This window comes from Heloderma suspectum, chromosome 7, assembly GCF_057233095.1.
Source record: "Heloderma suspectum isolate Gila_16-S chromosome 7, 16-S_ref, whole genome shotgun sequence".
Lineage (NCBI taxonomy): Eukaryota > Metazoa > Chordata > Lepidosauria > Squamata > Helodermatidae > Heloderma > Heloderma suspectum.
The window spans coordinates 112500803-112527403 of record NC_139464.1 but is presented as its reverse complement, the minus strand read 5'-3'; the positions used below and the strand labels follow the sequence as shown (position 1 = coordinate 112527403).

Here is a 26601-nt window from a genome sequence, read left to right as displayed (position 1 = left end):
CTGACATTCTGAGCCTTCACAAACCACATAATCTTGGGGACAATGGGAATAAGGCAAATTCATGGAGGATAAGTATCAATGGCTAGTAGTCATGATGATAGCTGTGTATTACCTCTAGTATCAGAGGGAGCATGCCTCTTTATTCCAGTTGCTGGTTAACATGAGCAGGAAGGTGTTGCTGCATTTATGTCCTGCTTGTGGGCTTCCCACAGGCAGCTGGTTGACCACTGTGTGAACAGAATTCTGGACTACAGAAACCTTTGATCTGATCTAACATGGCTCTTCTTGTATTCTTATCTGGAGCTCAATACCACCACTCATACACAGACCTAGAGTCCACAATTATACACAGTCCACAATTACAGTTGCCACATAATTCTGGCGATCAGCAGGAAAAGCCTCTGGTATACTTCACCATAGGAATGATAACCTTTTCAAAAGCCACTAGTTCCTCTTTCAAAGTGACGCCATGCTGTACAGCATCATGGACATGGGTTAGAGGGGAAGAGACTGCTACTAACACAAAGACATGTTCCCTACCTGCTACTCCTCCGGGATAAAAACCCCTCTCCAGGCAGTTAGTTCAAAAGAGACACATTGCCTCTGTGAAGGTGGCAAGGAAGCTGAGCCCCACTGGATCCTAGTAACAATGATTGGCTACCCAGCCCAGTTAAAATCTATGGACACCTCCACAGATCACAAAGACAGGACTGAGCAGGTAGGCATGCACCCTGTCACCATCTACACAACATTGGTGCCCATATATACACGAGCTCGATTCCTGGGATCACATCACCACCTTTGAGTGATAAGCATCACACAAATTCTGCCTTATAAGATCAGTTGTGCTACTTTCTATGCATCGTGGAAAGTGGACATTGCATGTCTGATCTCCTCCACTATGGGAAGAAGGACACTGAGCCAAGTAAGCATGTGATCCAGTGCTCAGATCTCTGACCGAACAGCTCTGCCTCAATTGTGAGGCTTCTGTTTATGAGGCAATAAGCTTCCAGGGATGGTTAGGGATGGGGGGATCAGGATCCAATAAAAATGTCGAATCCCAATCCCTATGCAAAAAACCAATGTTAAGATCTCCCTGCAGAAATAAAATGTTTTAACAGTGCAGTAAACATTGTTTTGTACACTCATTTATAACATGGACACTGCAGTTGCCAAAACTAAAATTATGTGGTGACAGCTGGCTTTGATGTTGGTTCATAGAAGGAGTGGTTAAATACTTGTGCAGACTTGTAGAGAGGAGATAAAATATCTGGAAGAGATCAAATATTGTTTGATAGGTTACTAGTAGTGTGAATCAATAGGGAGAGTTTAAACACCATTGCAACCCAAAGCATTTGGGATGGAGATCCTGGAGTCATTTACAGAAAAGAACAAGTAAAGACAACTAACACCTACACATTTTCAGCTTATCTGACCTGAACCAAACCGGTTACCATGGCAGGATTATTTCGTAGCAGCACACAATTAATTCACATTGCTTTTTCCTCCACTGTTAAAAAAAACTCTTGCCAGTGTTAGTTAAAATGACTACCAGCCTGAAAATCTGAAGTGTGCTCCACAAAAGCAGATCTTTATGGAGAAATGGGGAATCACCCTCAACAGTGTCATGCATTAGCAAAGTTACTTCCAGTAGTCAACAGAAAGTTAAACATTCCTGGCTAATCCATTTTGGCACCATTGCTGAGAATGCCGCTAAGAACTTATTGCGATGGTTGCTTTATTTGTAAGACGGTTCCTTCCCACTATTTCTGAGCAAAGGTTCTCATCTACAAGATTCCAACCACCTTTCTGTAAGCTCTGTAACCACAACCCACCTGTGAAATTGTTCAAGCTCTCAACAGTTACGTTTAATTTAACAAAAGGCATGACTTTTAAATATACCACTACATGTTAGAACACAAAAGACCTATTCCAGAATGGGAACGGGACACTGGGAAAATGGGCTGCACTGGAAGCTATATGGGAGAGTACAAGTTTTTTTTTTTAAAAAAGCATGATTTTAAGATGGGGTTTTAATCTTTTTATCCTTTTACTGTTTTGCCTCTTCTGTTCACCGGTCCGAAATCTGTTTAAGATATGGAGCAGTATACAAATATTGCAAATAAATAAATAAACGAAGTTGGTTGATAGAAGTCCCCCCTCATTTCCCTCAGTTTTCTCCACTCTTTCTTTTCACTAAGTGATGCTTCACACAAGCCCATTCCTCACTTCCTGACATCAAGTGAAGACCTGCATGTGTGAATGAGCCATCTCAATATAATCACCAAAGACTAAAGCTTGATATCACCTGATGTTACTACTTCTCAGCAGAGAAGGTTCATACATTTGACTCTGAGTCATGTCATGTGACTCATGTCATCAAGTGACAATTTATGAACTGATGAACCTGCAGGTGTGAATCAGCCCTTAGAAAAAAGAGGAGCAGTGCTCTGTCCCATCTGAGCCCTGGGATACATCAGAAGCATCCTGTACGACACATTAGTAGCCTCCTCCCCACTCCATCTTCCCGTGGCTAGACAGCTGCAATCGGCTGTCTAGCTGAAAAAGTAGGGCAAGAGAAGCGCATAGGGCACGATCCCCTCCGTGCTTCTCCTGCCCTGCTTTGGATAGGTGGTCACCTCTGAGTTTGGAGGTGGCCGCCTATCTAGATAAGATTGCTCCCCAAGAGATCTGAAACTCCCCAGTTCAAATCTCACTTCTACCATGAATTCACTAATAGCCTTGGGCAAAGCCACTCTATCGCTCAACCTCAGCCCCAACTGTAATATGGAGGAAATAATACTCACCTACCTTACAGGAATGTCATAAGGATTACAGGATAATATCTGTGAAATACTCTGAATGCTCTAAAATACAACATAAATGCCAAGTAGTAGCATTATCTTCCCCTTCCCCTACTATATTCACCATCCAAACAGGATATGTGCTGCCTAGAACACTCCCTAGAATTCTGTGCAACATGCAGGGGGTCCATGATAAATAAGATAATGTAGAATGAGTTCCCCGAAGGCAGAAAGTTTGAAAACCAGTGCATCAGAGGGGAAAATGGAAACTGGAAGTATTGAGACAATACATCACACAGTTTTCATTCAGGACCAGACTGCACCATCGTTAGGCTAGGGACAGATAAATGACAAAGGGCTTAGTAATCGTACCATTATTCTCTGATATAAAATCTTATATGAGCAATATTGCTGAAAGCAAATGAATTAACTGCGATTGCTGAATATTAAAATTGTCAGGCTTTTATGAAAGTGACACTCGGTGGAAAAGAAATGGAGTATTTATATTATCTGCTCTGCAAATTGGTTTTTGATTTTGCCATGGTTCCCTTGTCAAACAAGAGAACAAGTTGAATAATTGCTTAAGGAACTATGATAGAGATGTGTCAGATTTCCAGTGGCCTTGCACCAGGATTCTCCTTTGTTCTCAGCCATGTGGGTAGGCCCACTAGGGGCTTGGTAAATGTTCTCCTTTTGTACCTTGACTAGATTGCAAACACTAAAGAAGGGTTGTCAAGGTTCTGGAAGATCCCAATGGATGGGTGATGGGCTACATTTGGCTCATGTGTCACAAGGTGTTCAGGCCTGATCTAGCTGAGAGCAACGCAAATCAGACAGGCCAAGCAGCAGAGTTTAGTATTTACTTGCCCAATGAAACCTGTATTCCAGCCTTCCCCATACTGGTGCCCTCCAGATGTGTTGGATGGCAATGGCCACGCTGCCTGGAAACAATGGCAGCTGCAGTCCAACACGTCCGGAAGGCACCAGGTTGGGGAAGGCCACTGCATTCAGTCTCAGTGCTAAAGAAATGCTTTCATATTTCTTTCTACCCGGTACTTATGTTTCCAGTTTTAGTTTTGCAACTACAGCCAGGTTCACACATGCAAGTTCATCACTTGTTTTCTCCACACTTGATCTCTAACCACTGAAAGTATTAACTGGCTCTGTTAATACTGAGAAGCACCAGCTCAATTCAAACATCACAAACCCAATCCACCAGGGCAAAGTCTGGAAGCTCAGGAACATGCTGCAGCCTCATGTGCTCCCTCGTCCCCCCTTTTGCACACAAGTTCCTTCTTGCATGTTCTGGTTTTTGCGAACCATAGTTTGCCATGACACTGAAATCAGCAAGCTGTGGCTAATGCCCTGCCTCTAAACCAGTTTCAAATTATGAAAACCTGTTTTGAAGAGTGTTTGGAAGCCATGGTGGTTTGGGTTCAGCAATAACCATTAATCTGTAGATTCACACATCATGGCAAACCCACGAATAAAGAACCAGCACATGAAAGAGGAGGAGGAAGAGGGAGGACATGAGCCCATGGCACAGTCTTATGTTTGTATTCCCAGGCTTCAAACAATATATTGGAGGCTTGGGTTCATGCTGTCTGACTTGAGACATAGCATTTGAGATGATGGCAGGTAAAATTAACAATCTGTGTGTGGTATTATATCTGTGATGACCAAGTCATACATGTCACTCATCACTAGGGTGGCTACTTATGAACTGTCAAAAAAGAGGAAATGCATCACCAAAAGAGGGGACACATTTGCATAAAATTTGCACATGCTAATTTATAGAGAGAGATGCCAATTTAGAAATAATTATTGCAATTCAAACAGAAATCCAATACATCTCACCATATTGCGGAAGACTGACCAGGTGACCTGTGTGCTTGCCTGTCCAGGTGCTAACTGGTGATGAGCAACAGGTCTTATGGGTCTTTATCTTTAAACTGCAGTTAGGCAGGACTGCAGTTCCTGCATCCTTCTGCATCCTTCAAACAGAGGATGGTGCTCCGGCAGCCCTTCAAAGAGGGTTCTGTCTTCTGTAAATGAGGACACATGGCCACCCTAGCATCTCTTGATGTCAAGTCATCCAGGGGCCAGTGTAGTGTACATTTGTGAATTAGACCACAGAAATACCAAAAAAGAAAACATCAGTCTGTCACACTTCACTTTTATGTGTGTCCTGATTCAGATATCAACAAACCTTATTCTGGAAATACAACTTAGTGCCAATTAAGAAACTTGATCACCAAGTTAACTTGACCATGTTCACAAATACACTGGAGGTTAAAATATAAAGGAGAAATGTTCCAGCATTCTATGAGAGCAGTAAATGAAATGCACACTGGAATTGCTTTGACCTTCCGTCCTGGTCATCCAGAGCCTTCTCTCACAAAGCATTAGTAAAACAATCACTTCTGGCAGAAGACAGGGAATGGAGTACTGCAAATAGGCCAATCAGAGGGGCATTGAGAAATACTGACCTTGGAATAAGCAAAAATAGAAGGGAAATTCATGATGATGCAAGTTTGAAACTGCAAGAAACTTCTAATCAACTATCTTCATATGAACCCCCTCCACACAGTGGTAGCCAGGATCAAGGGTAATTAGGGAAACTGCCCATTACTTATTCCTCCAGTGGAAGACAATCATTTCCTGACCATCTCTTCTGAATGGTCAGTTAGGAGATGGATCAAACTGCAATTGGTGACAGTCAGAGGTATCTCTGATTTTATGTCAACTTTATGTAGAAATCCAGCAAATAGCTCTATTGATTCCACAGGATAAAGAGGATAAAGCTAGTCCCAAAATATGTGATTAAGTCTGCAATCCTAAACACACTTACAAGGGAGTAAACTCCACTGAGCACAGCAGAACTTATTCTGAGTAAGCATGCACAGGGCGGCACTGATAATCCCATTTGCTGCGATTGTGTGGTGAAGTGCATAAAAGTTTGCCGTTCTCCTGTACACTGAGCTCACGGCACAGAGTTATTCATGATGGTAGCAAGTAAGACCCTTCCAACTATTGCTGTAGGCTTTGCAGATATACAGATGCTTCCACCCAGTGAAGAGTATAAAATAACACACTTCTACCCTTCTAAACAATTTATCTGCTATCCCTATTAACCTCCATGTTCTTGCCATTTGTATTTATATGACAGAGCTTTTGTTTCGCTCTCAGGAAGAGTGCTGCTGCTTAGTTCAGCTTATGATGACAAAAATATTGGGGCTAGTTAATTAAAATTAATACTTGGAACTTCACAATTAATTACACAATACAGAATTTTCTTCATCTTGTATAGCCTTAAAATTTATTTACAGCCACTATGACAGCATGCCCAGCTCCATTACAATGCAACTGCCTCCAGCACACAAATGGAGGTTTTCTACACATAGTACATTAGACAGTGTATAGGACAAGAAGCGGCATCTGAAAAGTTTTAAAATTTGATGACGCAGCCTTCTGTGAGGGGGTCCTTCAATCATGTAGCAAGTTACTATGACTATGTGAATCTCTATATCTGTGAGAACTCTCTATATTAGCTGCTATGGTCATGGTTAAGAGCCAAGCTACATGTTACACTAATCATGTAGCATGTAACTGAGGGTTAGCTTTTTTTCTACTCTAGTGTAAACACACACAGCCCCAGTTCAGATCAGGGCCACCACCCACTGGGAGGGGAGGATTAAACCTCCCCCACACTGTTTTGCTTCCCAAAATCCACTCCCTACCAGGGGTTAACAAAAGGGGGGGGGAGCCTCCCTGGATACCAATGGAGACTTTTTTTTTCTTCAAACCCCACCCCAGGGCCCAGGGGGCGATTTGGGGGGGGAAACAGTGGGGGGAACTTTAATCCTCCCCTCCCAGTGTGCAGTGGTCACAGTACAAATCACAGCTAAGGGTTTGTCAAATTCGCATAATTGTTGGAGATCTAATACCCCTAATGCTTCTTTTATACATATGTTTTGGCAATGCCCAATAGTTGCCTCCTTTGGGGAAGAGGTCATAATACAGATAAACTTTATTTTATTTATTTATTTATTTATTTATTTATTTCTATACCGCCCAATAGCTGAAGCTCTCTGGGCGGTTCACAAAAATTAAAACCAAACACACAATAAAACAATTTAAAATATATAGAATATTAAAACCACAATATAACAATACAACCACAATAAAATCTAGCAGCAGTGCAGGAGTTTAAAATACAGATTTAAAACAGCAAAGATAAAAATTTAGAAAGCTAAAATGCCTGGGAAAATAAAAAGGTCTTCACCTGGCGCCGAAAGGAATACAATGTAGGCGCCAGGCGAACCTCACTAGGGAGCTCATTCCAGAGCCAGGGTGCCACAGCAGAAAAAGCCCTCCTCCTAATAGCCACCCACCTCACTTCCTTTGGCAGGGGCTCACGGAGAAGGGCCACTGAGGATGATCTTAAGGTCCGGCCAGCCACATATCCTTCAGGTAACCTGGCCCCAAGCCATTAAGGGCTTTGAATGTTAACACCAGCACTTTTGAATCGGGCCCGGAAATGGACTGGCGTAATATGAGCTCGCAGACCAGTCCCTGTTAACAATCTTGCTGCCCTATTTTGGACCAGCTGAAGTTTCCGGACCGTTTTCAAAGGCAGCCCCACGTATAACGCATTGCAGTAATCCAGACGAGAAGTTATCAGAGCATGGATAACTGTAGCTAGGCTATCTCTGTCCAGATAAGGGCGTAGTTGGTATACCAGCTTAAGCTGATAAAAAGTGCTCCATGCCACTGAGTTCACCTGTGCCTCAAGTGACAGTTCTGGATCCAAGAGCACCCCCAAACTACGAACCTAATCCTTTAGGGGGAGTGCAACCCCCTCCAGAACAGGTTGAATATCACCTAGCCGGGCAGACGAACCACCCACTAACAGTACCTCCGTCTTGTCTGGATTGAGTTTCAGTTTATTGGCCCTCATCCAGTCCATTACCGTGCCCAGGCACTGATTCAGAACAGCCACTGCCTCACCTGGTTTTGATGAGAAAGAGAGGTAGAGCTGGGTGTCATCTGCATATTGATGGCACCTCAGCCCACACCTCCGGATAACCTCCCCCAGCGGTTTCATGTAGATGTTAAACAGCATGGGGGATAGAATAGAGCCCTGTGGAACCCCATGGCACAATTGCCATGGCACAGAGCAATAATCCCCCAGCACCACCTTCTGGAATCGGCCATCCAAGTAGGAGCGGAACCACTGTAGTGCAGTGCCTCCAACTCCTAACCCAGACAACCTATCCAGAAGGATACCATGGTGAAGTGTGCTGGCTTAGAAGCTGATATGAGCAAAACAACAGAAGAATTGAACATGCTCAGATGCCCACTAGGAGGACAATTACTGTTAGACATCTTATGTTATACACCTGCAGATAAGAACATCTCCTTACTCAATGTATGTTGGGCGGGAGAAGCCACAGCCATGAGCAACGACTGGGAGGAGGTGTTGGGGCAGATATGACCAAAGATGACCTTGAGTTCAAGGAAGATGTACCGGGGAGAAACACGTCAATCAAAATAACATACCCAGATGGTAGACCTTTTAGCCACATTTTAGGAAGTTTCAGTTTAACCCGTTCCTTAGTTATAATGCCAGAGATGTTCCACACATGAGCATAAAATGTGAGATTGTTGGGGAATAGATAGACACCCCACTTCTGACTGGTGAACAGGTGATCTAACCACTCACACATTCTATTTCTGATTGGAAAATGGTTGTCTCATCACTCATTGGGGCCACCTCTGGCCAGTACATGTGCATAAAAGCAGAGGTAGAGGGAGTCTTCCTTCTCCTTCACTTCATTCTCTTGCTGCCTTGCCTGTCTGGAACACCAGACCTAAGAGTTTCGGTAACTATGGATCTCTTTAGACTCTTAGACTTTAGAACCTGAAAATAATTCTAACCCTTTTCTTTCTTAAGTTAGGTCTTAAAATATTTTCTTAGCTTAGGACTTTATCTTATTTCTGAAGACTGAATTTGGAATTATTTCCAACTCTTTGGTTTTTCCTTTCACTCTAACTTTTATATTTAACCAAGTTTAATTCTTTACATGCCTAGAGGAACTTAGTAATGCTTTAGCTTAGCTTTTTATATTCAACTAATGTGCAGGAGGAAGAAAAAAAGGGAGAGTTAGCAATTTTAGCATGTTTTAGTTTAGCTTTACAATGCAAGTAGAATGCAGGAGGATGGTGAGAAGTCATAACAACAATGTTAGAAGCTTAATTTGTTATCTTCCTCGCTACATTTGTAGTGCCAGCTTTGTCAATTGCTATTCTTTTGGTTAATCTCATATTTATGTTCTCTTTTGCTGCCAATAAAAACGCTTCTAACACTCATATAACTGCTACCTTTCTTAGGGCACAATCCTATGGCTGCTAGACAGCGGCTAGATGGCCATAGAACTAGTTGGTTTCCAGGAACCAACCTCGGAGTCTGCACTCCGAGGTCAGTTCCCAGAGAACCACCTCCACGCTCCCTCCCCCACCACCTTGTAGTCGGCGTGGATTTTCCCCATGCTCGTAAGAGCAATGCAGAGCAGGGGAAAAGGGGGCGTTCATGCAGGCAGGGGGAGCAGAAGTGCCGGTACGACACTTCCTTTGAGTTGTCTGGCTTCCCCACCCCCCGCTGAGGTCCCACAGCTAGACAGCTGAAATCAGCTGTCTAGCCACGAATGCCGGGTGGCTGGAGCACCGAGGAGAGGATCCCCGCTGTGCTTCTTCCGCTATGCACAGGATAGGCAGTTACCTCCGAGTATGGAGGCAGCCACCTATCCCAATAGGATTGCTCCCTCAGTTTTTGTAATTTTCTTAAATAAAGTATATTATGCATTTCAATTTACTTTTTAGTCTGTGGTGATGTTTGCCTGTTTGGACTTAGCTTGGTTACCCACTGGGCATCTAGAACCCAACTGTTGTAGGTTCTGAAGTTAAACAGGATCAAATTAACAGCCCATAAGCAGGACATGAGAATAGTAGCATCCTCTTGTTCATGTTCCCCAGCAACTGGTATTAAGAAGCATACTGCTTCTGATACTGGAGGTAATAAATAGCCATCATGACTAGTAGCCATTTATAGCCTTATGCTCCATAAAGGAAGGGAATTCTATACTCCAGGTGCCACAGCAGAAAAGGCCCTGCCCCATGTCCCAGCCAGCTGGACTTCTAATGGCAATGGGAAGTGGACAAATGCATATGGATCAGTAAATATGATATAGATGTGGCAAAAAAACGACATTTTCATTCATCACAGACATTGCACTAATTTTGTAAGGCTTGAGTGATGGTGTTGATTTTGTCTCACCTGCTGGAATGCTGTGTATTTATTCATGAAAAAACCTGATTTTTAAAGCCAATAGCTTTTGTTCTTTGTTTTCCTGGCTAAGCCGAGTAACAATGGCCTGACCCAAAAAGAAACAGAAATCATCACAGATGGCATTTTAATAGCAACAGTTATTTGTGTAACAGATCGTGTAATGGAAAATTCATGCATCCTTCTCTCCCCTCCATTATTGTATTCACTTTTATCTTACCACAATTTGGCCTGTTTACATAAACACAGAGACTAATATCTTAACTTGCTTTGCTCCCTGATTTGTGTACACAATGAAGAAGTTGTTCAGAAGATGACGCAAGGAACCCCAGGAGACTTATCTGTCAATTCGACAGTTTCCAGAGGAGTAAGCTATGTTAGTCCATTGCAACAAAACCAACAAAGAGTCTTGTGGCTCCTTAAAGACTAACAAATCTTATTATAGCATAAGCTTTCATAGGCTAGAGCCCACTAACAAAGCCATAATAAAATATGTCAGTCTTTAAGGTGCCACAAGACTCTTTGGTGTTTTCTCTCTATATGAGTGACTGTGTGAACAACAGAACAATCATTATCACAGATGGAGGAAGCTAAACATTCGCTGCACTCACTATATAGTGAGCTTTGACACAGTTCACACATCACAGCTGCAATCCCTGGGTTCTTTAACCCAGGAACTGTGGGGTGGGTGGAGTACACGAGCTGCATGCTCATTGTTTCTGATTTCAATGTGCAAACTCAGAAACTTTGAGCTATTTATGGATTAAACAACCCAGAGTTAACCCAGCAGCAAGCCATTGGCAATTTTGGGTTAATTCTGAGTTGTTTAAGCCACAGTTTTTGGGTTCGCACACACAAAACAATTAAAAGCAAAAACAATGAGTGCACAGCTTGCTCGCTCTGTTCATCCCCACAATTCCTGGGTTAAACCCAGGCATTGCTCCTGTGGTGTGTGAATCGGGTTACGGAGTAAGGCACAATTTAGCGAAATCCCAGGGAGCTACATGTTCACTGGAAAACCTGGGTTTCCTTACTCACGTAGAGAAAAGGGTAAAAGCACTTCCATGATATCAAATATTGTATTATACGGTAAGCCATTTTACCAGAATGTTTTCAGACTTGGGGAATCCAAACAGGAGTCCAGGCGACTAGCTCTGTTCTTCAGAAAGCTATCATTAATGGAAATTACTATGGGGGCAGCCTGCATATCCTGCCTGGCAGCACACTAATCTTGTGCAACAAAAAGGAAGTGTTTGATTTGTCCCAATACAGAAGAATAGCTCACGGATGCAAATACATGAACAACAATGCTTCATATCTATCGCCTCTCTAAATCCATCAAAGCAACATTGTCTACCCTGGGCTATAATTAAAAACAAACCACAACAAGAGCACCTAGCAAGCGCAGAAGTCAATGCTGGCGTATGTCCAAAGTCTGTTGCTCAGAAAAGCTATATTGAACATTTTGCGTCAAAGTGCCGTTTGAAAATTGCTTAGAGCCACCCAAAGACTGAGACTTCTTCCAGTTAGCTACTAAAAAACCTATTTTGCCTAAATTACACACACACACACACACACATACACACACATATCATAGAATGGAATGGAATCATAGGGTTGGAAGGGGCCTACAAGACCATTGAGTCCAACCCCCTGCTCACTGAAGGAAGCCTGATTCCCAGGCGGTCTCCTGTCCAAGTACTAACCAGGGCTGACCCTGCTTAGCTTCCGAGATCAGACAAGATCAAGAACATCCAGCCCTTATATATATATATATATATATTCCTACTTCACAGCTGCACTGCGGAGACAAAGGTTTGAATCCAATGGCACTTCAACTCCTGCAGGAAGGAGGGTTCACCAATCCCCACCATCCCCATCTGCAACACCTCAAAAACTGGCTCCAGAAAGTCCAAGGGAACTTTACAGTGATTGTGGGGGGCTGAACATGAAAGGGGGGAGGGCAAATGCCCCTCAACATGCTTGGAAGTAGCTTGTGCTAGCACAGCAGGATCTTTAGATCCAAATCACTGATCCCTCAAACACATTAAGGGTGCAATCCTATGCATGTTTAGACAGAAAAAAGGCCTACAACTCCCAGCATCCCCCAGTATGAATGAATGAACTTTACTGAATAAGTCTTCTGACCATTTCAAGCATGACAATAAAAATAGGTAAAAAATACTTTAAATTAGATTTTTAAATGTAAACTTAAAAAATTTAAAATCTTAAATTTAAAAACATTACATTAGAATTAAACATTACGTTAGAAATTAAGTCATTACATTAACATTAGTAAATTACGCTAAAAAGCACTAAAAGACAAAACTAACACAGGATAAAACAATACATAAGGCCCACACATTCATTTGAATCTATCAACCAGACCATTTTCCAATTCCTTTTTCCTTATACTGGCTGCCTTGATTGCAAAAAGGGCAACCCTCTGGGACACAAAGAAATTACAGCCTCATAAGAGATATAACAATTTATCCTTCCCTGATCAGTCTCTCATGTGGGTCAGGAATCGGGCTAAATAGTGTTCCCTACAAATTGAGTATAGGTTACATTCAAGTAAATAGTGTGCCAGATCTTCAGTGACAGAACTACACATGTACATACTCTGTCATTCAATGGGATGCCTCTGTATCTTCCCTGTAGCTTCACTGTATCCATCATCTCACATCGTAGATGTGTAAAAGCTACACACAGGTCCCTTTTCAGACCAAAAAACAGATATTTCTCTTCTTTGAATTGAGATTTGGCTTTAGCTAACCGTATCAATGCCCTTGAGTTCAACAGGGCTGCTATATCCAGCTGGACTCTAACATCTGAAATCCTTAATTTGACTATATTTCTTAGATTGGTGCTAGAGATACTTACAGCGTTTAAACCGAATCCATAGCTTGGTAACATCTTTAGCATCCCTCAGTAAGCATAGCTGGATGGCGAATGTGGGAGTTGGAGGACTTTTTTCTGTCTAAACTTCCATAGGATAGTGCCTTTAATATATTTTCTTTCACAATCCTGCATTCTGCATAATATTATCTCTTAAAATATACTCGTATTTTCCTTGGTTTCTAAATGCATATATTCCTCCTAACACAATCAATTTTCCCCTCCTGTAGCACAGATAAAAATGAAAGGCTAGCTAGGCATTCAAAGGGCATCTATTCAGCTGTTACATCTTCCCATCACATTACTGATTACATGTAACTATTGTGTTTCTATGCATTGTTGTTCTTTTGTTCTTGCTGGAAAGTGTAATGATAAGCATTATCATTTTAAAAAACAACTCACAATATATTGGTGGTTCTTAAATAGTGGTCCATGGAGCATCAGTAATTCTCAGTGCACTTTCAGAAAGTACCCAAAACCACGATTACATGAATAGAGGAATATGCTTATGAATCACACTGGTTTTTTTAAAAAGTTTCCATCACATGGTGAAGAGGCAACCTTTAAATTTTATAATTTAAACTGAAAAACAGTTTGTATATTCAGCAGCACAAGCTGCTGTGATGGAAACCTCAAAGAATCCCCTCATGGCATGCACAGTTCTCTGTCATGCTAACATAGAGCTTTGCTGGATTGTAACCAGAGAAATCAAATACAGCAGTTGAGTTTTAATTCAGAAGGCTTTCACGCATCCTCCCACACAGGGCCCTAAGATAAGAGGATGGAAGAGAGGGAGAGAAAAATCATGAATCCAGTCACCTGATTAATCAAACCTTGGGTGCCCCTCATACACACACAAGCGGCAGCGCGAAGGAGCTACTTCATTTCAGCATGGTGCAGACCCACACGAAAGGAAAACGTTTATGAATAACTGGACCATCTAGTCCATGCAGATCACTTGGGCCTTTCCCACAGTCTGGGGATCCTCCACAAGGGCAGAGAGTACAAAGTCTGTGGGAAAGAACCTCATGGTCAACTGGTCACATATCCCCAGCCCAAATGGTTGCATTTACAATATATATGCACGACCTTGCATTGTGAGACTGCAGCATATTGAAGTGGCTCACAGGCTGCTGTGTGTGTGCGCGTGCGTGCGTGCGCACTCAGGCACACACCAGAACCGAACTTGTATGAGTCTCAGACTGCAGTCCTACACACGCTTACCTGGGAGTAAATCCCACTGAATACACGGAGTAAGCATACACAGGATCGCACAGTCAGGGATCAATGACTTGATTGCTGTAATCATATGCAAATGCATGCAGATTTTATCAATTATTCCGAGGAAAATTCACACATTCTTGTTTGTAGAGGACGCACACACACACTGCGCTAGGCATCGCCTCAGAAAAGAAGGGGATGTGCCTGTGCTGGCACATGCCACCAGCAGTTTTTGTAAGAAGAATTTAAAATTAATTGGCGGCACCCTTTTAATCAATCACAGGGCTTTTAATTGATTTGTCTAGCCAGTTAATTAACCAAACTTATCATTATTTGCAACACAAATCTCACAGTTCTGTGCTCAGATTAGAGATGCCTTGTTGCACTCAGGTCAGTCCCAATATCTTCACTGTTAAAATAGTTATGACAAGGCTATCGTTAGGGGTTTTTTTTTTAAGGAAGTTACTCCTTACTCAAGAAAACGTATTAACAAAAACACACATGGACATATATTGACTATCTAGCAGATATTTCGCATACGAAACTCAAAATACTGTGTTCTGCTTTAAAAAGTGACTGACATCGTGACTAAAGAAAATTATAGAAATTATAAAATTTTCCAGGGTATGACAGCAGCAAAATTAGGAATGAGATGTAAGCCTTGTGATAGCATCTTTATATTGTGAAACAGATTTTGATTACAATTATACCACTCAGAAATAGGGCAAAGATATATATTTAAAAATTATTATTACTGTTGTTAATTATTGCTTTTATTATATTGCTGATGCAAAGATCAGTTTCCGAAGCAGTGAAACTGACAACAACAACAACAATAATTATTATTATTATTATAAAGCGCTTGGTCCAAAGTGCTGTACATAAAATAACTCCACGCTTTCAAATACATAATTACAATTACTCTAGTACAACTTAGCTCAAAAATACAATATTATAACAATAGTCTTAATAACCCAGATAAACATAAAAGCCATTAGCATACTTTACCTCAGAAGTCCTTGCTCTGGGGAGTTTCTTTTTTAAGTCTAACTTGCTTATTAAACTGTTTATGAATAATAACTTTTCAGTTCAACCATGTTTTCATACTCTTGAAAATGAGTATAAAATTAGGTCCTATTAAGTAATCATAAGTGTCAAGCTATGACTCATTGGGTATGTGAACACCATTATTGGTAATACACTGAGAACCTTATTATCTGAGTTTGTAACTACAAGGCAATTCCAAATAATCCAATTATTATATTTCCCTGAATTATATACATTTCATATTTCAGTTTAAAGGGCTGTAGCAGCAGTGTAAATACTTATTAGAAGGATCAATAAAGCTTCACAATATATAGCAAAAATTTCGAATTGTGTTCCTAAGAACACCAGGGGTTCTCAATTAAAAGATGCGTAACAGTGGACAAACAGGCTAAAAAGCTGCTTTTCCAGCATTACTACTTTTCCCAGGAAAGGGACAGCCACAGCAAAATGTTGGGCACCTTCTAGGTTGCACTCTCAGTTTGTGCAGGGTGACAACTAGGCCGAACATGCTAGGCCAAGACCTTACACAGCCTGCACCTGCTCCATAGTGCATGCCCTGGGGAAATCTTCACAACAACAGAGTGAGAAGCACGTTGGAGTATTATCTGGATTTTCACAGTATTGGCTTTGGTCCATCAGGGACACATGAAGCAAGAAAATCCGAGTGTACTGTACCTTTAAAATCCAGTTTTCACAGGTCACACAGTGCTTGAAAGGACCATACTTCCGGGTTGGGTGGTGGGAGTAGAACTGAATGTCATCAATCTGGCAGGGGCTGCTCCACCAATGAGAGGGGCTTGTTTCCTAGCCCATGTCCAGGCTTCCCTCTGCTACTACATTATGAATGGAGAGTAACTGATTCACAATTCTGATAGCTAGAAACAACCTAATTATCCAGCACGACTATCCTATGAGAGCAGCCCACCACCCCAATTTCACTCCATTCCAGCAAACTGTCACGGAGTTTTTGCACCCCCCCTTTTCACAATGTACGCACTTTTGCCTGAAGAAGCCAAAATCCCCGATTCTCGACTGCAGCATCTGAAGGCTCCCCCTGAGAGCAGAGCCCCCCCCATTTCACCCCATTATAGCAACCTGTCGAGGAGTTATAGCTTCCAACTCCCTTTTCTCCTTCCCTGGGCACTTCTCCCTGCTCGCAATGACAGGCTTCTCAGCAACCGTGTTCCCAAGACCTTGCTAGATCACTACAGCGATACAGCCCTTACGCCCTTAAGCCCTTACTGCAAGCATCACAGAGAAGTGAAGTTACAAGGCAGCAGAGAAATGACTTCACACAACATCACAGAAGCTAAGTAACATAAACATCAGAGAAGTGCATAATCACGGAAGCTAATTACTGCCGTTGGCAAAATGGAAGTACAGGGCATTTCTGAAGGCTTAAAAAAGCACTCTAGCACTTTGATGTGTTGGAAAGGCAGGCAAGTTACTTTAGTTATCTAGGTTACCAAGGGCACGGCCAGGTGAAAGACACAACCCTAGGAATGCCCCGACTGTACCGAATTTAAAATGGAAGGATGGGCACACAGCAGCTGAACTACAGGGGAACTGAATTAAATAAAAACAACATAGTAAAAGTACTCTGCAAAAATGTGGCTTCCCCACAGGTAAACTCTGGGGTGGCAGCACAGTGGCCACAACATCATGCATCCCTAACGACTTTAAACTGCAGCAGCATTGGAGAAAACCTCCCATGTAGACGGGCCCCTAGATAATATTAATAATTATGTCTGCTTCAGTCCACATATATCATTCCTCGGATGCATCAACACTGGTTATACTAGTTATTATGAAGTATAAAACATAATCCTCTTAAAATACACTGCTTTTTACAGATTTGACCTTGAATATACCTAAATGGAATGGCTACGAGTCTTACATTCCCACCCCCACCCCTCCAGGCATCCCTGGTCTGTTTTCAAGCTTCCTCTTCCTAACAGAACCACCAAAGTGGAGAGACTTCAGTCAAAGCATCCATATGAAATGACTAGGGGGCTATATCCGTGATCCAGAATCAACCGCATCCCAGAGAAAGCACCGAAGGGAAAAATCTGCACAATTATATGTTTTAAGCCTTAAGCCTTAAAGGGCTTTAAGGGAGCAATCCTATGCATATTTAGACAGAAAAAAAGTCCTACAAAACTCCCAGCATTCCTCAGACCAAAAAGTATGCAGTAAGTCTGCCGGTAATGCCTGACATCTGGAACATGTACCTTCCAGATGATCACAAATAACCCAGATTTGAGTGAATTTGAGAGGAGACAAATTTCTGTGTACACCAAATTGTATTCCAAACCAGGATCTTGTTGCCACAAATATTATTAAATAATGGTTTATTTAGGAGAGTTCTGAAGAAGTGGTTCTTAACATGATTCAAGGCAATAAATCCCAGAAGGATCTTTTTATGCCAAATGATTAACTCAATAAAAGAGCAGTCATTCCAAAGGCTACCCATGCCATCCACATCTTAAAGGTTTAGATGCAAAGGTTTTATATACTAATGAAAAATAAATGTCCAGAGATTACATTTTATTGGTGGAACACTTAAGCAGAGTTAATTTCTATAAAAACACTTCTGGGTGGCATAAAACTGGCTTGGAGAAGATCGTTACACCATTTATATACATTTGTCTTTTACTGTTCAGCCTATCTTGGGTTTTACTTGTATCTCTATTACTGAAGGACATGTAAAGTACCAATAACCATGGTAGTATAAAGGGCACTGAAACACAAGCACTTTTCTGTTTTAGGGTTTTTAGCATGCTAACATCTTTAAGGGCGCAATCCTATGCATATTTAGACAGAAAAAAGTCCTACAACTCCCAGCATTCCTCAGACCAAAAAGTATGTAGTAAGTCTGCCAGTAATGCCTGACATCTGGAACATCTATCTTTCTCTATCTTTCCACCCCCAAATAAATAGAGGTCAAATACCATGTAAATATATAGCTGCATAGCCTACATTAATCTTCCATTGTTAAAGTTTCCCATACATTTACATTCAAAATTAAAGGAATCTACCTCAGTGGTCAAAAGCAATCAGTACCATATACTGGGATAACGTTTGGCTTTAGTGGTTAACAGATATTCTGCTTCCATTCATCTGAAACAATCCTGCGTTCTGCAATAATGCTAAAAAGATTTCTCTCACCTGAAAATAGGAATACAGGAAAGCCTGTATGCTTCCATTTTGTCAATGATCTGGGGTTCTGCTATTTTTATACTTCATAATAACTGTAGAAAACTTGTCATACCAGCAAGTACTGCTGGCGTTGAACTAGGGGTAGTTTACGCTATCGCGGTGTCATTTACGTTCGTGGTAGTGTTGTGTTATATACTGCCCATTGTATTTGCAATTGGCACATATTAATTTTTTTTACTAATGAACTTATGAAATGGAAATTTTCCTGCAGAAAAACAAAACACTGGAAAATTTTCTGGGAAATTTTCCACTCCCCATCACTGCACAGCCATCCAAAAGAATTTGCATCAATCTTCAGTTACATCATGCAAAAGATTAAAGAACAATGCTCAAAGCTTTCAGCTATTCTTAGACTCTATAAGAGTAGTTAATAGGAAAATGTACCTACTCGAATCCTTTTAAAAGGTGCGGCAGGAACAGACCTCCATACACAATTATCTCAGCTTGATATTCTGCTATTAGAATCTATGTGCTGCTAGAAAACAATACCACTCTTGGCTACAAGGACAGAGTGAAGTTCAATAGGACTTACTCCCAAGTAAATGTGTGTAGCACTGCAGCCTCAGGCTACAAGCCTGTGTATATTTACTTGGGAATAAGCCCATTGAACTCAGGGGGATTACCTTTTAGTAAAAAAAAAATTAAAAAAAAGGATCAGACTGCAAGCAGTTGTGTCTGGAGGAACATTGGGGTACTGGCCTGGGGAGAGTTGAGCAGAAAGACAGGAGGAGCTGCTTTTAACACACCCACAGACCCAAGCTACACATTATACGCAAATGTGTACAGCAGTAACCTGAGGGCCCTTTAAGACCAGGAAAAGCTAATGACGTTTCAGCCTTTCCACCCACTCTTGGCTTATTCCCCACTCCCCTGCCTCTCTCAGTGGCTAGACCAGGTCCCATCAATCAAACCACTGCTTTTCAACTAGTGGTATTTCAAACTATGTCAGTTGCTACGAGTACCACTAGTTGAAAAAACACTGAATCCGATTATTGGGGGGGGGGGGGCCTTATTAAACATCTTTGTTGTTTCACATAAAAGCCTTTCTAGGTCCCCCATATGGACTAGGAGAATTGGAAGCTGAGCACAAGTGTCCAGGTCTCCATGGTATTCACTGTTTTCTAGGTATTGAATCATATGTGTCTCTGAGTAGTGGTGCTTACATGAATGAGTAAGAATGAAGTCACTGAGCAGCGCTGCTTATCTGGCTCACCAGAAAACAACTGAACCCTTCAAGGTTCATGACTCAGGACCACATAAACAAAAGAGCACTGACCCAATCCATAAATATTTTGAGAACATTAATGAAGATGGGCAAGGAGATATTATGTAAAAAAATAATAAAAAAAAAACCGTTCACAGCACAATTATATGCATGTTTATTAAGAAGTATGTCCCAGTTCAATGGGACTTGCTCTCAGGTAAGTAGAACTGCAGCCTTAATTGTGATGTGGTCTGCACAGGCTTGTGTCTATATGGCATTTTTCCAATGAGTACAGCCAAAGCACAGAGTTTGCTACTGGATGAAGAATCTAGCTTCCTGAGCGTTTTAGTTTTCATTTTAAAAAGTTTCTAGCCCTCATGACAGCAAAGATATATTTGAAAGTATGTAGACAATGTTCAGTGAAATCTCAGAAGCCAGAGGGGTGGATGAATATGTTTTCCTGCATAGTTTATTAGTTCCCTGCACATAGCTCCTTGCCTCTTCCTGTTGACTAGAAAAGACAGAACGAGGCAAATTGTACACAGTGCAGAATAAACTATTCCAAATAATAGAAAGCAGATTCAATTTACATAATTTATACAGGTCACAGAATTCAGTTTTCCATGGTACAGAAATCAGATTTTCTTGAACAGAATATTTTTAAAAAAACTAGCAGAGTCCACACAACCTTGAATGCACATTAATTAAGGGCACAGTGTTTAGACAGAAAAGTCCTACTACTCCCAGCATAACCCAGCCAGCCATGCTTAAACTTAAGACAGAAATTGCCTTAAACATAGTATCCCTGTTGTGTTTTTAACCAAGCTTTTCTCAAGTCCTTGCTTTCACCTATAAAATTAAGTCCAGTTGCTCTATACAAATACACCACTACCTCCGTAATACCTCCTAGCTGGCAATGATATAGTTAAATATTGCCTTGCTGCCATAGATCTGGGGTCTCCAACATAGTGCCTGCAGATACCTCTTGGCGCCCACCAGGCTCCCTGCCCCTCCCTAATTTTTATTTTATTTCTTAATGGTTTTTTCTTTCTTTTCTTTTTAATTGGGAAGCTGGCATGCGCCATCGTGAAGTTCTGCCCTCCAGTGCCATCTTTATTTGGGTTCAAAATTGTGATTTTGTGTTTTGGAGCTAAGCCCCCCCCCCCCCCCCCCCGCTGCCCCGGCAAACTCTGCCTTGGACATAGGTTCTTGCAGAAGTTGTTTTTCTTTTGGTCTCACCAGTTTGCCTGCTGGGAAATGAGTGTTTTGTGACCAGTCATACCCACTGTGACACCCATTTTGTGAATGGGCAAGCCCTCCACATGCCAGCCATTTTGTGAGAGCACCTACAACATTCTCTCAAAATTCCAAATGTGTCCACTGACCCAGAAAGGTTGGGGGCCCCTGCCACAGACCATAAAGTACAACATGAACATAAAAATGTTGATGGCACAAGCAAACATACTTAATAATTTTCTTTGGCACAGGCAACTATTTGTACCACCGTATCATCTTCAGGGGCAAGACGATACCACCACATAATATTTGCAAATAGTCATTATCACCAGTAATAGAACTATTCTCAACCTCAAATACCTGTTGGGCCATTTTGACTCAAATGCCATTTGGGCCAAACTCATTCAGAGTGGATTGCTTTACAGACAATTAATTATACACAGAGGCAGAATTTTATTATATATTCACAGAGAACAGCATATGCTTCTTCAATGAGTCTCTTGTGGTGACATTATGCTCTCCAACATACTTTAGTGGATATGAAGTATTACATACTTCATGCACTTCATACAACAAGAAAAGAATTGTTTCTGTTACACAAAATCTTGATAGTACAAGAGGAAGTAAATAGGACAGGACAAAAAGTGTTAATATCCAGAGAACCGCATGCTCAGGATTGGATCCAAGATCTGCCTTCCACTGATGGAAAGGCTCCATTTATGGAAGGTGCCTCTGCCAAATTTGGGGGGATCTCCACTCCCACACACAACACAGCTCACCCCTGACACTTTGTGTAGTATTTCCAAGGGGCTGGAGGGGCTGCCGTGTGGAGGAAGGGGCGGGGAACTCCACTTCCACCACCCCAGGTGCACACGCCCAGTTACACTAATCTGGATCCAACCCACATAATTCAATTAACTGAAATATATGTTTTGCCACCCACTACGAGTACCTGCTCATTACCAATCCATCTACAGACATAAACCACCTTCATGTTAAATGTCTGATTGTTGTACTCGTGTTCAGACACATTTATGGAGCTAGTAAATCAGGATAGCAACGGTTGCAGAATACCTCCCCAATGAAATGAAGCGAAACAGAACTGTCATGACAATATTAGCGCAAGTTGCTGCTGAAAGCGTAGTGTGCGGTATGAAAAGTATACGCTAGAATAACCCATCAAGCCTATCACCCTAGAGCTGTCCTAAAGAGGCATACACATGAAAATTACAGCCAAAGTTCACAGTAGAGCCAGTTGCGTATACAAACTTAAAATCAACAACTACATAGCAGTCCATATACTGACCTTTCCTACAACGCACAAACACCTAGAACATCCTATTTTTTAAAACAACAACCATACAGTTGTCTGAACCACAAACCATTTTCCTATCACACCTTGTTCTTTTTAAATAGTTGACATGTTGATTTAGGTGACTCAATCTTTCATTTTGCTGTTCTTTGTATACAGGCACTATAAATAAAATGTTGGGGGAATACTCTAGCAACAACAGTTAAGCTACAGCAACACACCAGATAAAACAGATCCAATCCAGTCTGATTATTTCTGCTCTTTCTATGAATAGACTCTGCTGTCAGCTTAAGCGGAAAGCATAAAAGTCAAACCATATTTATTCTGTCCTTTTAAATCCCATTTCTATTAATATGTACATCTGACACTCCCAATTTATATGAGACAGCGTGCATTTTTTTCCCAAATGAAAAGTGCAGTCAAAACTGCAGCTGGTTCAAAGTAGCTCGTGCTCTAGTCCATGCAAAAACATGGCAGTGTTAAAACAGCACCCTTTCAGAGGTTCACAAGACCTTCAAAATCTAAATAGCTTAGCACACATGCACACACACACACACACTTTCAATAGCACATCCACCTTCTCACAGACTTGCAATAAAAAGTTTCATTTTACGTTAATACATTTCTAAATGCACCACTTCATACCCATTAGTTTAACTATGTTAATTACCCAGCACACACTCCCTCTTACCCAGAAATAATGCAGCATGTCCTGAAGTGTACGCTAACACACTCAGTAACATGCAATGCCCAGCTGTCAAATATGTACATGACAGACTTGGGAAACTTTAATACAAGCACAAGTCACACACACGTCAGCATATCCTCCAAATACACACTGTAGCGCCTATGTACCTTTCATACGGCCATAAGCACACAATCTCAAACTCAAAACTAATTTCTGTATCTCTGTATAGAAACTGGTTCACTCATTGTCACAGACTGTCAGCCGCTATGTTTTAAAAATAAAGACGCAACGGTGAGATCTCCCTAATCTCCCGGGTTTGATAGCACAGCTAAAGCATCTTTGCAATGGGGCTCTTGTTCTCTGTTCCAGATGTCTACTCTAGGGAGGTGTAATGCAAGGTTTCTGAAGTGTTGGCGGTTCCCCTTCTACAGAGCTATATAGGGCTTTGACAGTGCACTGATGGTGGCATTTAACCTCTGAGGAGAGCTGTCCTATAGGCTCCCACAGAGAGGAGGTTTCATGGGCTGGGTGTGGGGGATGTCTGATACACTGGATTTGGAGTATTTCTATGGCTGTTGAACACTGGGGGGGGGGGAGTCTGTGCCCCTATATCACTGCTGCTCTACAGACCTGAGAAAGTAAGACTGGGTCTTCTACAAAGGTATGTATCGAGTGATTTGCGAAGGGGGGAGGATTCTATAGCGTCTGGGGGAAGCCTGTGCCTATCCTCCCCAATGGGTCAAGTTAAAAGATCCCCCCCCCCGCACGCACACACAGTTGAGGGCGGGGGGAGGTCTCTTTAGGGGCTAACGGATTATTATACCGGCAAGCTTACACTGCACGATTTGTCCCACTCGGGCACATCCTGTGAATCTACCGTTCCCACCCCTCGGTTCGCACTTCTGCACCTCTTCGGTGCAAACGGATGCCGCTGGAGCAGGACGGGCGGGCGGGCGGCTATCTCGCCAGCCCGATTCCCAGCAGCGCCAGCCGCCGCCACCTTCCTCCCTTCCTCCCTTCCCAACAGCGGCCGCCAGTCCCGGCCGGAAAGAACGGCCGCCCGGCCGCCCGGTGCCCAGGCTGGACGGCCGGGCGACGGGGGCGCGGGGCGCGACACTTACGTCCCCAAGGTCTCCTTGAACTCGAAGATCTCGCCGATGTCGTCGGCCTGCTTCTTCCAGGAGGAGCCGTCGTCGCCGTTCTCCTGGGCCATGGCAGCGGCGGCAGCACCCGGCGGGGGAGGCAGGGGCCAGCCGGGGGGAGCGCGGGAGGAGGACGAGGGCGCGGAGGGGGAAGCTCCTAGGCGAGAGCGGGCGAGCGAGGAGCTGCCAGCGCGGCGCCGGGCGGCTTTTGCTTTCTCTTCGGGCGCTTCCTCTTTCCCCTCGCTGGCTCCCTCCTCTCCCGCGAAGCGCGCCGACTTCCTGGTTGCTCGCCAGCTTCCCCCTCGCGCAACTTGGGCTGCGCTTTCTCCTGGCCTCGCTTTTCCGTTCCTTCTTTGGCTCTTTCGCCTTTCCTTCCTTCCTTCCTTCCTTCCCCCTCCCTCCTTTTTGACCTCCCTTTCCTTTCCCCCTTCTTGGCTTCCTCGTTCCTTTCTTTTCCTCCCCCTTCCTTCCGTCCTTCCTTCCCCAACTCAGCCCTTTATGCCGCGCTTCCCTTTCCTTTCCCACGCTTCGCTTCCTTTCATTCAGCCTTGTTGCGGGTCGGTGGCGCGTTCAGGAGCGCGCGCGCGCGCGGACGCCTCACGAACGAGGCGCCGCTGCGTTTTCCGCCCAAGATGAGCAGCAGCAGCAGCAGCAGCAGCAGCAAACAGGGGCGCCCCAAACGCCGCACAGAAGCCACCCACCAAACAGAACAGGAGCCCCCGCCGGGGTGGGGAGAGGAGGCTTCGCCCTCGGCTTTTGCTCGTCTCCCCCGCGCAGGAAACCTCACGTCTGTGTGGTTCAGATTTCTCCCCCCGCCCGCCTGCCTGCCTGCCTGCCTGCCTGGCTGGCTCTTCCTGACCCCAAAGAGTGACCGAGGTCCCCTTTGGCCGGTTCTTCCCTTCCAAAATGCAAGTGAACTTTCCCTTGATGATCGGTAGTGCGCGCGCGGGAGAAAGACGGCGATGGGGGCGCGGACTCCCCGCCTCTCCTCGGCTGAGCGGGATCTCAGCGGCGCGTTTGGCGGTAGTTGGTTGTTATGGTAATGGGAGGGCGGGGACCGGGTGAGAAAAAGCCGCCCCCACAGCTGCCCGGCAGCCCCGCGCCGCTTCTCCCCCACCTCGCCTTCTGCGTGCGGCTTCTTAAGCCCCCCTTCGGGATGACTCGAGGCAAATTCGCATTGCAGCAAAAGGACGCGCGTCGGGATTAACAACCCCCCTTCTCTCTCTCTCTCTCTCTCACTCACTCACACGCACACTTTCTCTGGTGTCTCGAAGCGGCTCCGTTTGCAAAATATACGCGCCCCGGATGGGCGGGAGGGAGAACTCCCAGTAACGCCGTGGATCTCGCTCCCTGCCTCCCTCCTTCCTTCCCCAGCGCGCCGGCTGCGCCCGGGCTCGCGCCCCGCTCGTCCTGGCAAGCCGAGGCCAGGGTGCAGTGCCGCAAGGGCAACAATGCGACAACCCAGCCGGGAGCTCCTCCGCATTAGAGAGACTTGCCAAGAGGGAGGCGCCCGCAGCGCGGAGACGCCTCTCGGTCCCGGGCAGAAGTATCTGTCCTGCGCTCTGCTCATGCTCGCAGCGGGCGGAAAAGCGGCCCCAGGCGCATCGCTGAGCGGCCAGGATGAGGATGATAACGACGACCGGGGGAGGGGGGGGGGGAGAGAGAGTTTCAAAAATATATCAATGCCAATTTTTTTCTGTAGGCCGCAGTGGTGGAGCTTCTGAGCTGCTCGATCGCTTCGTGAAGGGCCGTTAGTAGTGGCCCTGAAACCAACAGGCTGTTTACTAGTATATGGCAATCTTAACTTTTTTTGGTTTTTCACAATGTGACACTCTTTGAAAGGAGGGCGGGACAGGCGAGGTAATCGTGGATGCCACTGTCTTTACAGAATAAGGACAGCCAAAAGTGCCTTTTGTGGCCTTTTAAAAAAAACAACTTTATTTCAGAATAAAATGTCACTGAAAAGAGAACTTGAGGACAGGTGACAAAATAAGAACATTCCTGTTAATAGTGTTACCACAAAATGACAGACAATGGGGGAGAGTCCCACCTAATCATGGCCAACACCCCCTTCCTGATTACCACATATTATTAATTTTAATTCGATACAAATAATATCTCAGATTAATAATTATAGGTTATTGTTATCAGTACCTTGGGGGAGCTGGGGGTGGCGACAGCCAACAGGAAGCTCTGGCGTGGGCTGGTCCATGAAGTCACGAAGAGTCGGAAGCAACTGAGCGAATAAACAATTGTTATCAGTTGTTGTTGCTAAGGCTATAATAACCTAAAAACAAAGGTTAACTGGCCATTATTTTATTGGTCTGGCTAGTGAACCACATTCGGATTGGGTTTGAATGATCAACGGGGAAAACAAAGCAGAGTTCATTGTTGCCCCTGCATGCGCCAGTCATGCGACCGGGATTACCATGTTGCCCAAACCCAGCATGTAGTGTGAGCATAGTGTTTCATGGGTGGTAGGGCG

The 26601-nt window shown here is 43.5% G+C and overlaps 1 protein-coding gene across 2 annotated transcripts in view; it reads right to left on the bottom strand.

Moving 5' to 3' along the window:
- CAMK1D (calcium/calmodulin dependent protein kinase ID) overlaps nt 1-25126 on the bottom strand; it is a 300742-nt gene extending 275616 nt beyond the window's left edge. Inside the window, exon 1 of one of the 2 annotated variants that reach the window (XM_084811563.1) lies at nt 24096-25126. In XM_084811563.1, coding sequence (XP_084667689.1) covers nt 24096-24187 — 92 coding nt within the window. In that variant the 5' untranslated portion in view covers nt 24188-25126. The remainder of the gene's footprint in view (nt 1-24095) is intronic. The other variant, XM_084811564.1, reaches the window with a different exon arrangement.
- Between the last annotated feature and the right edge of the window lie 1475 nt (nt 25127-26601).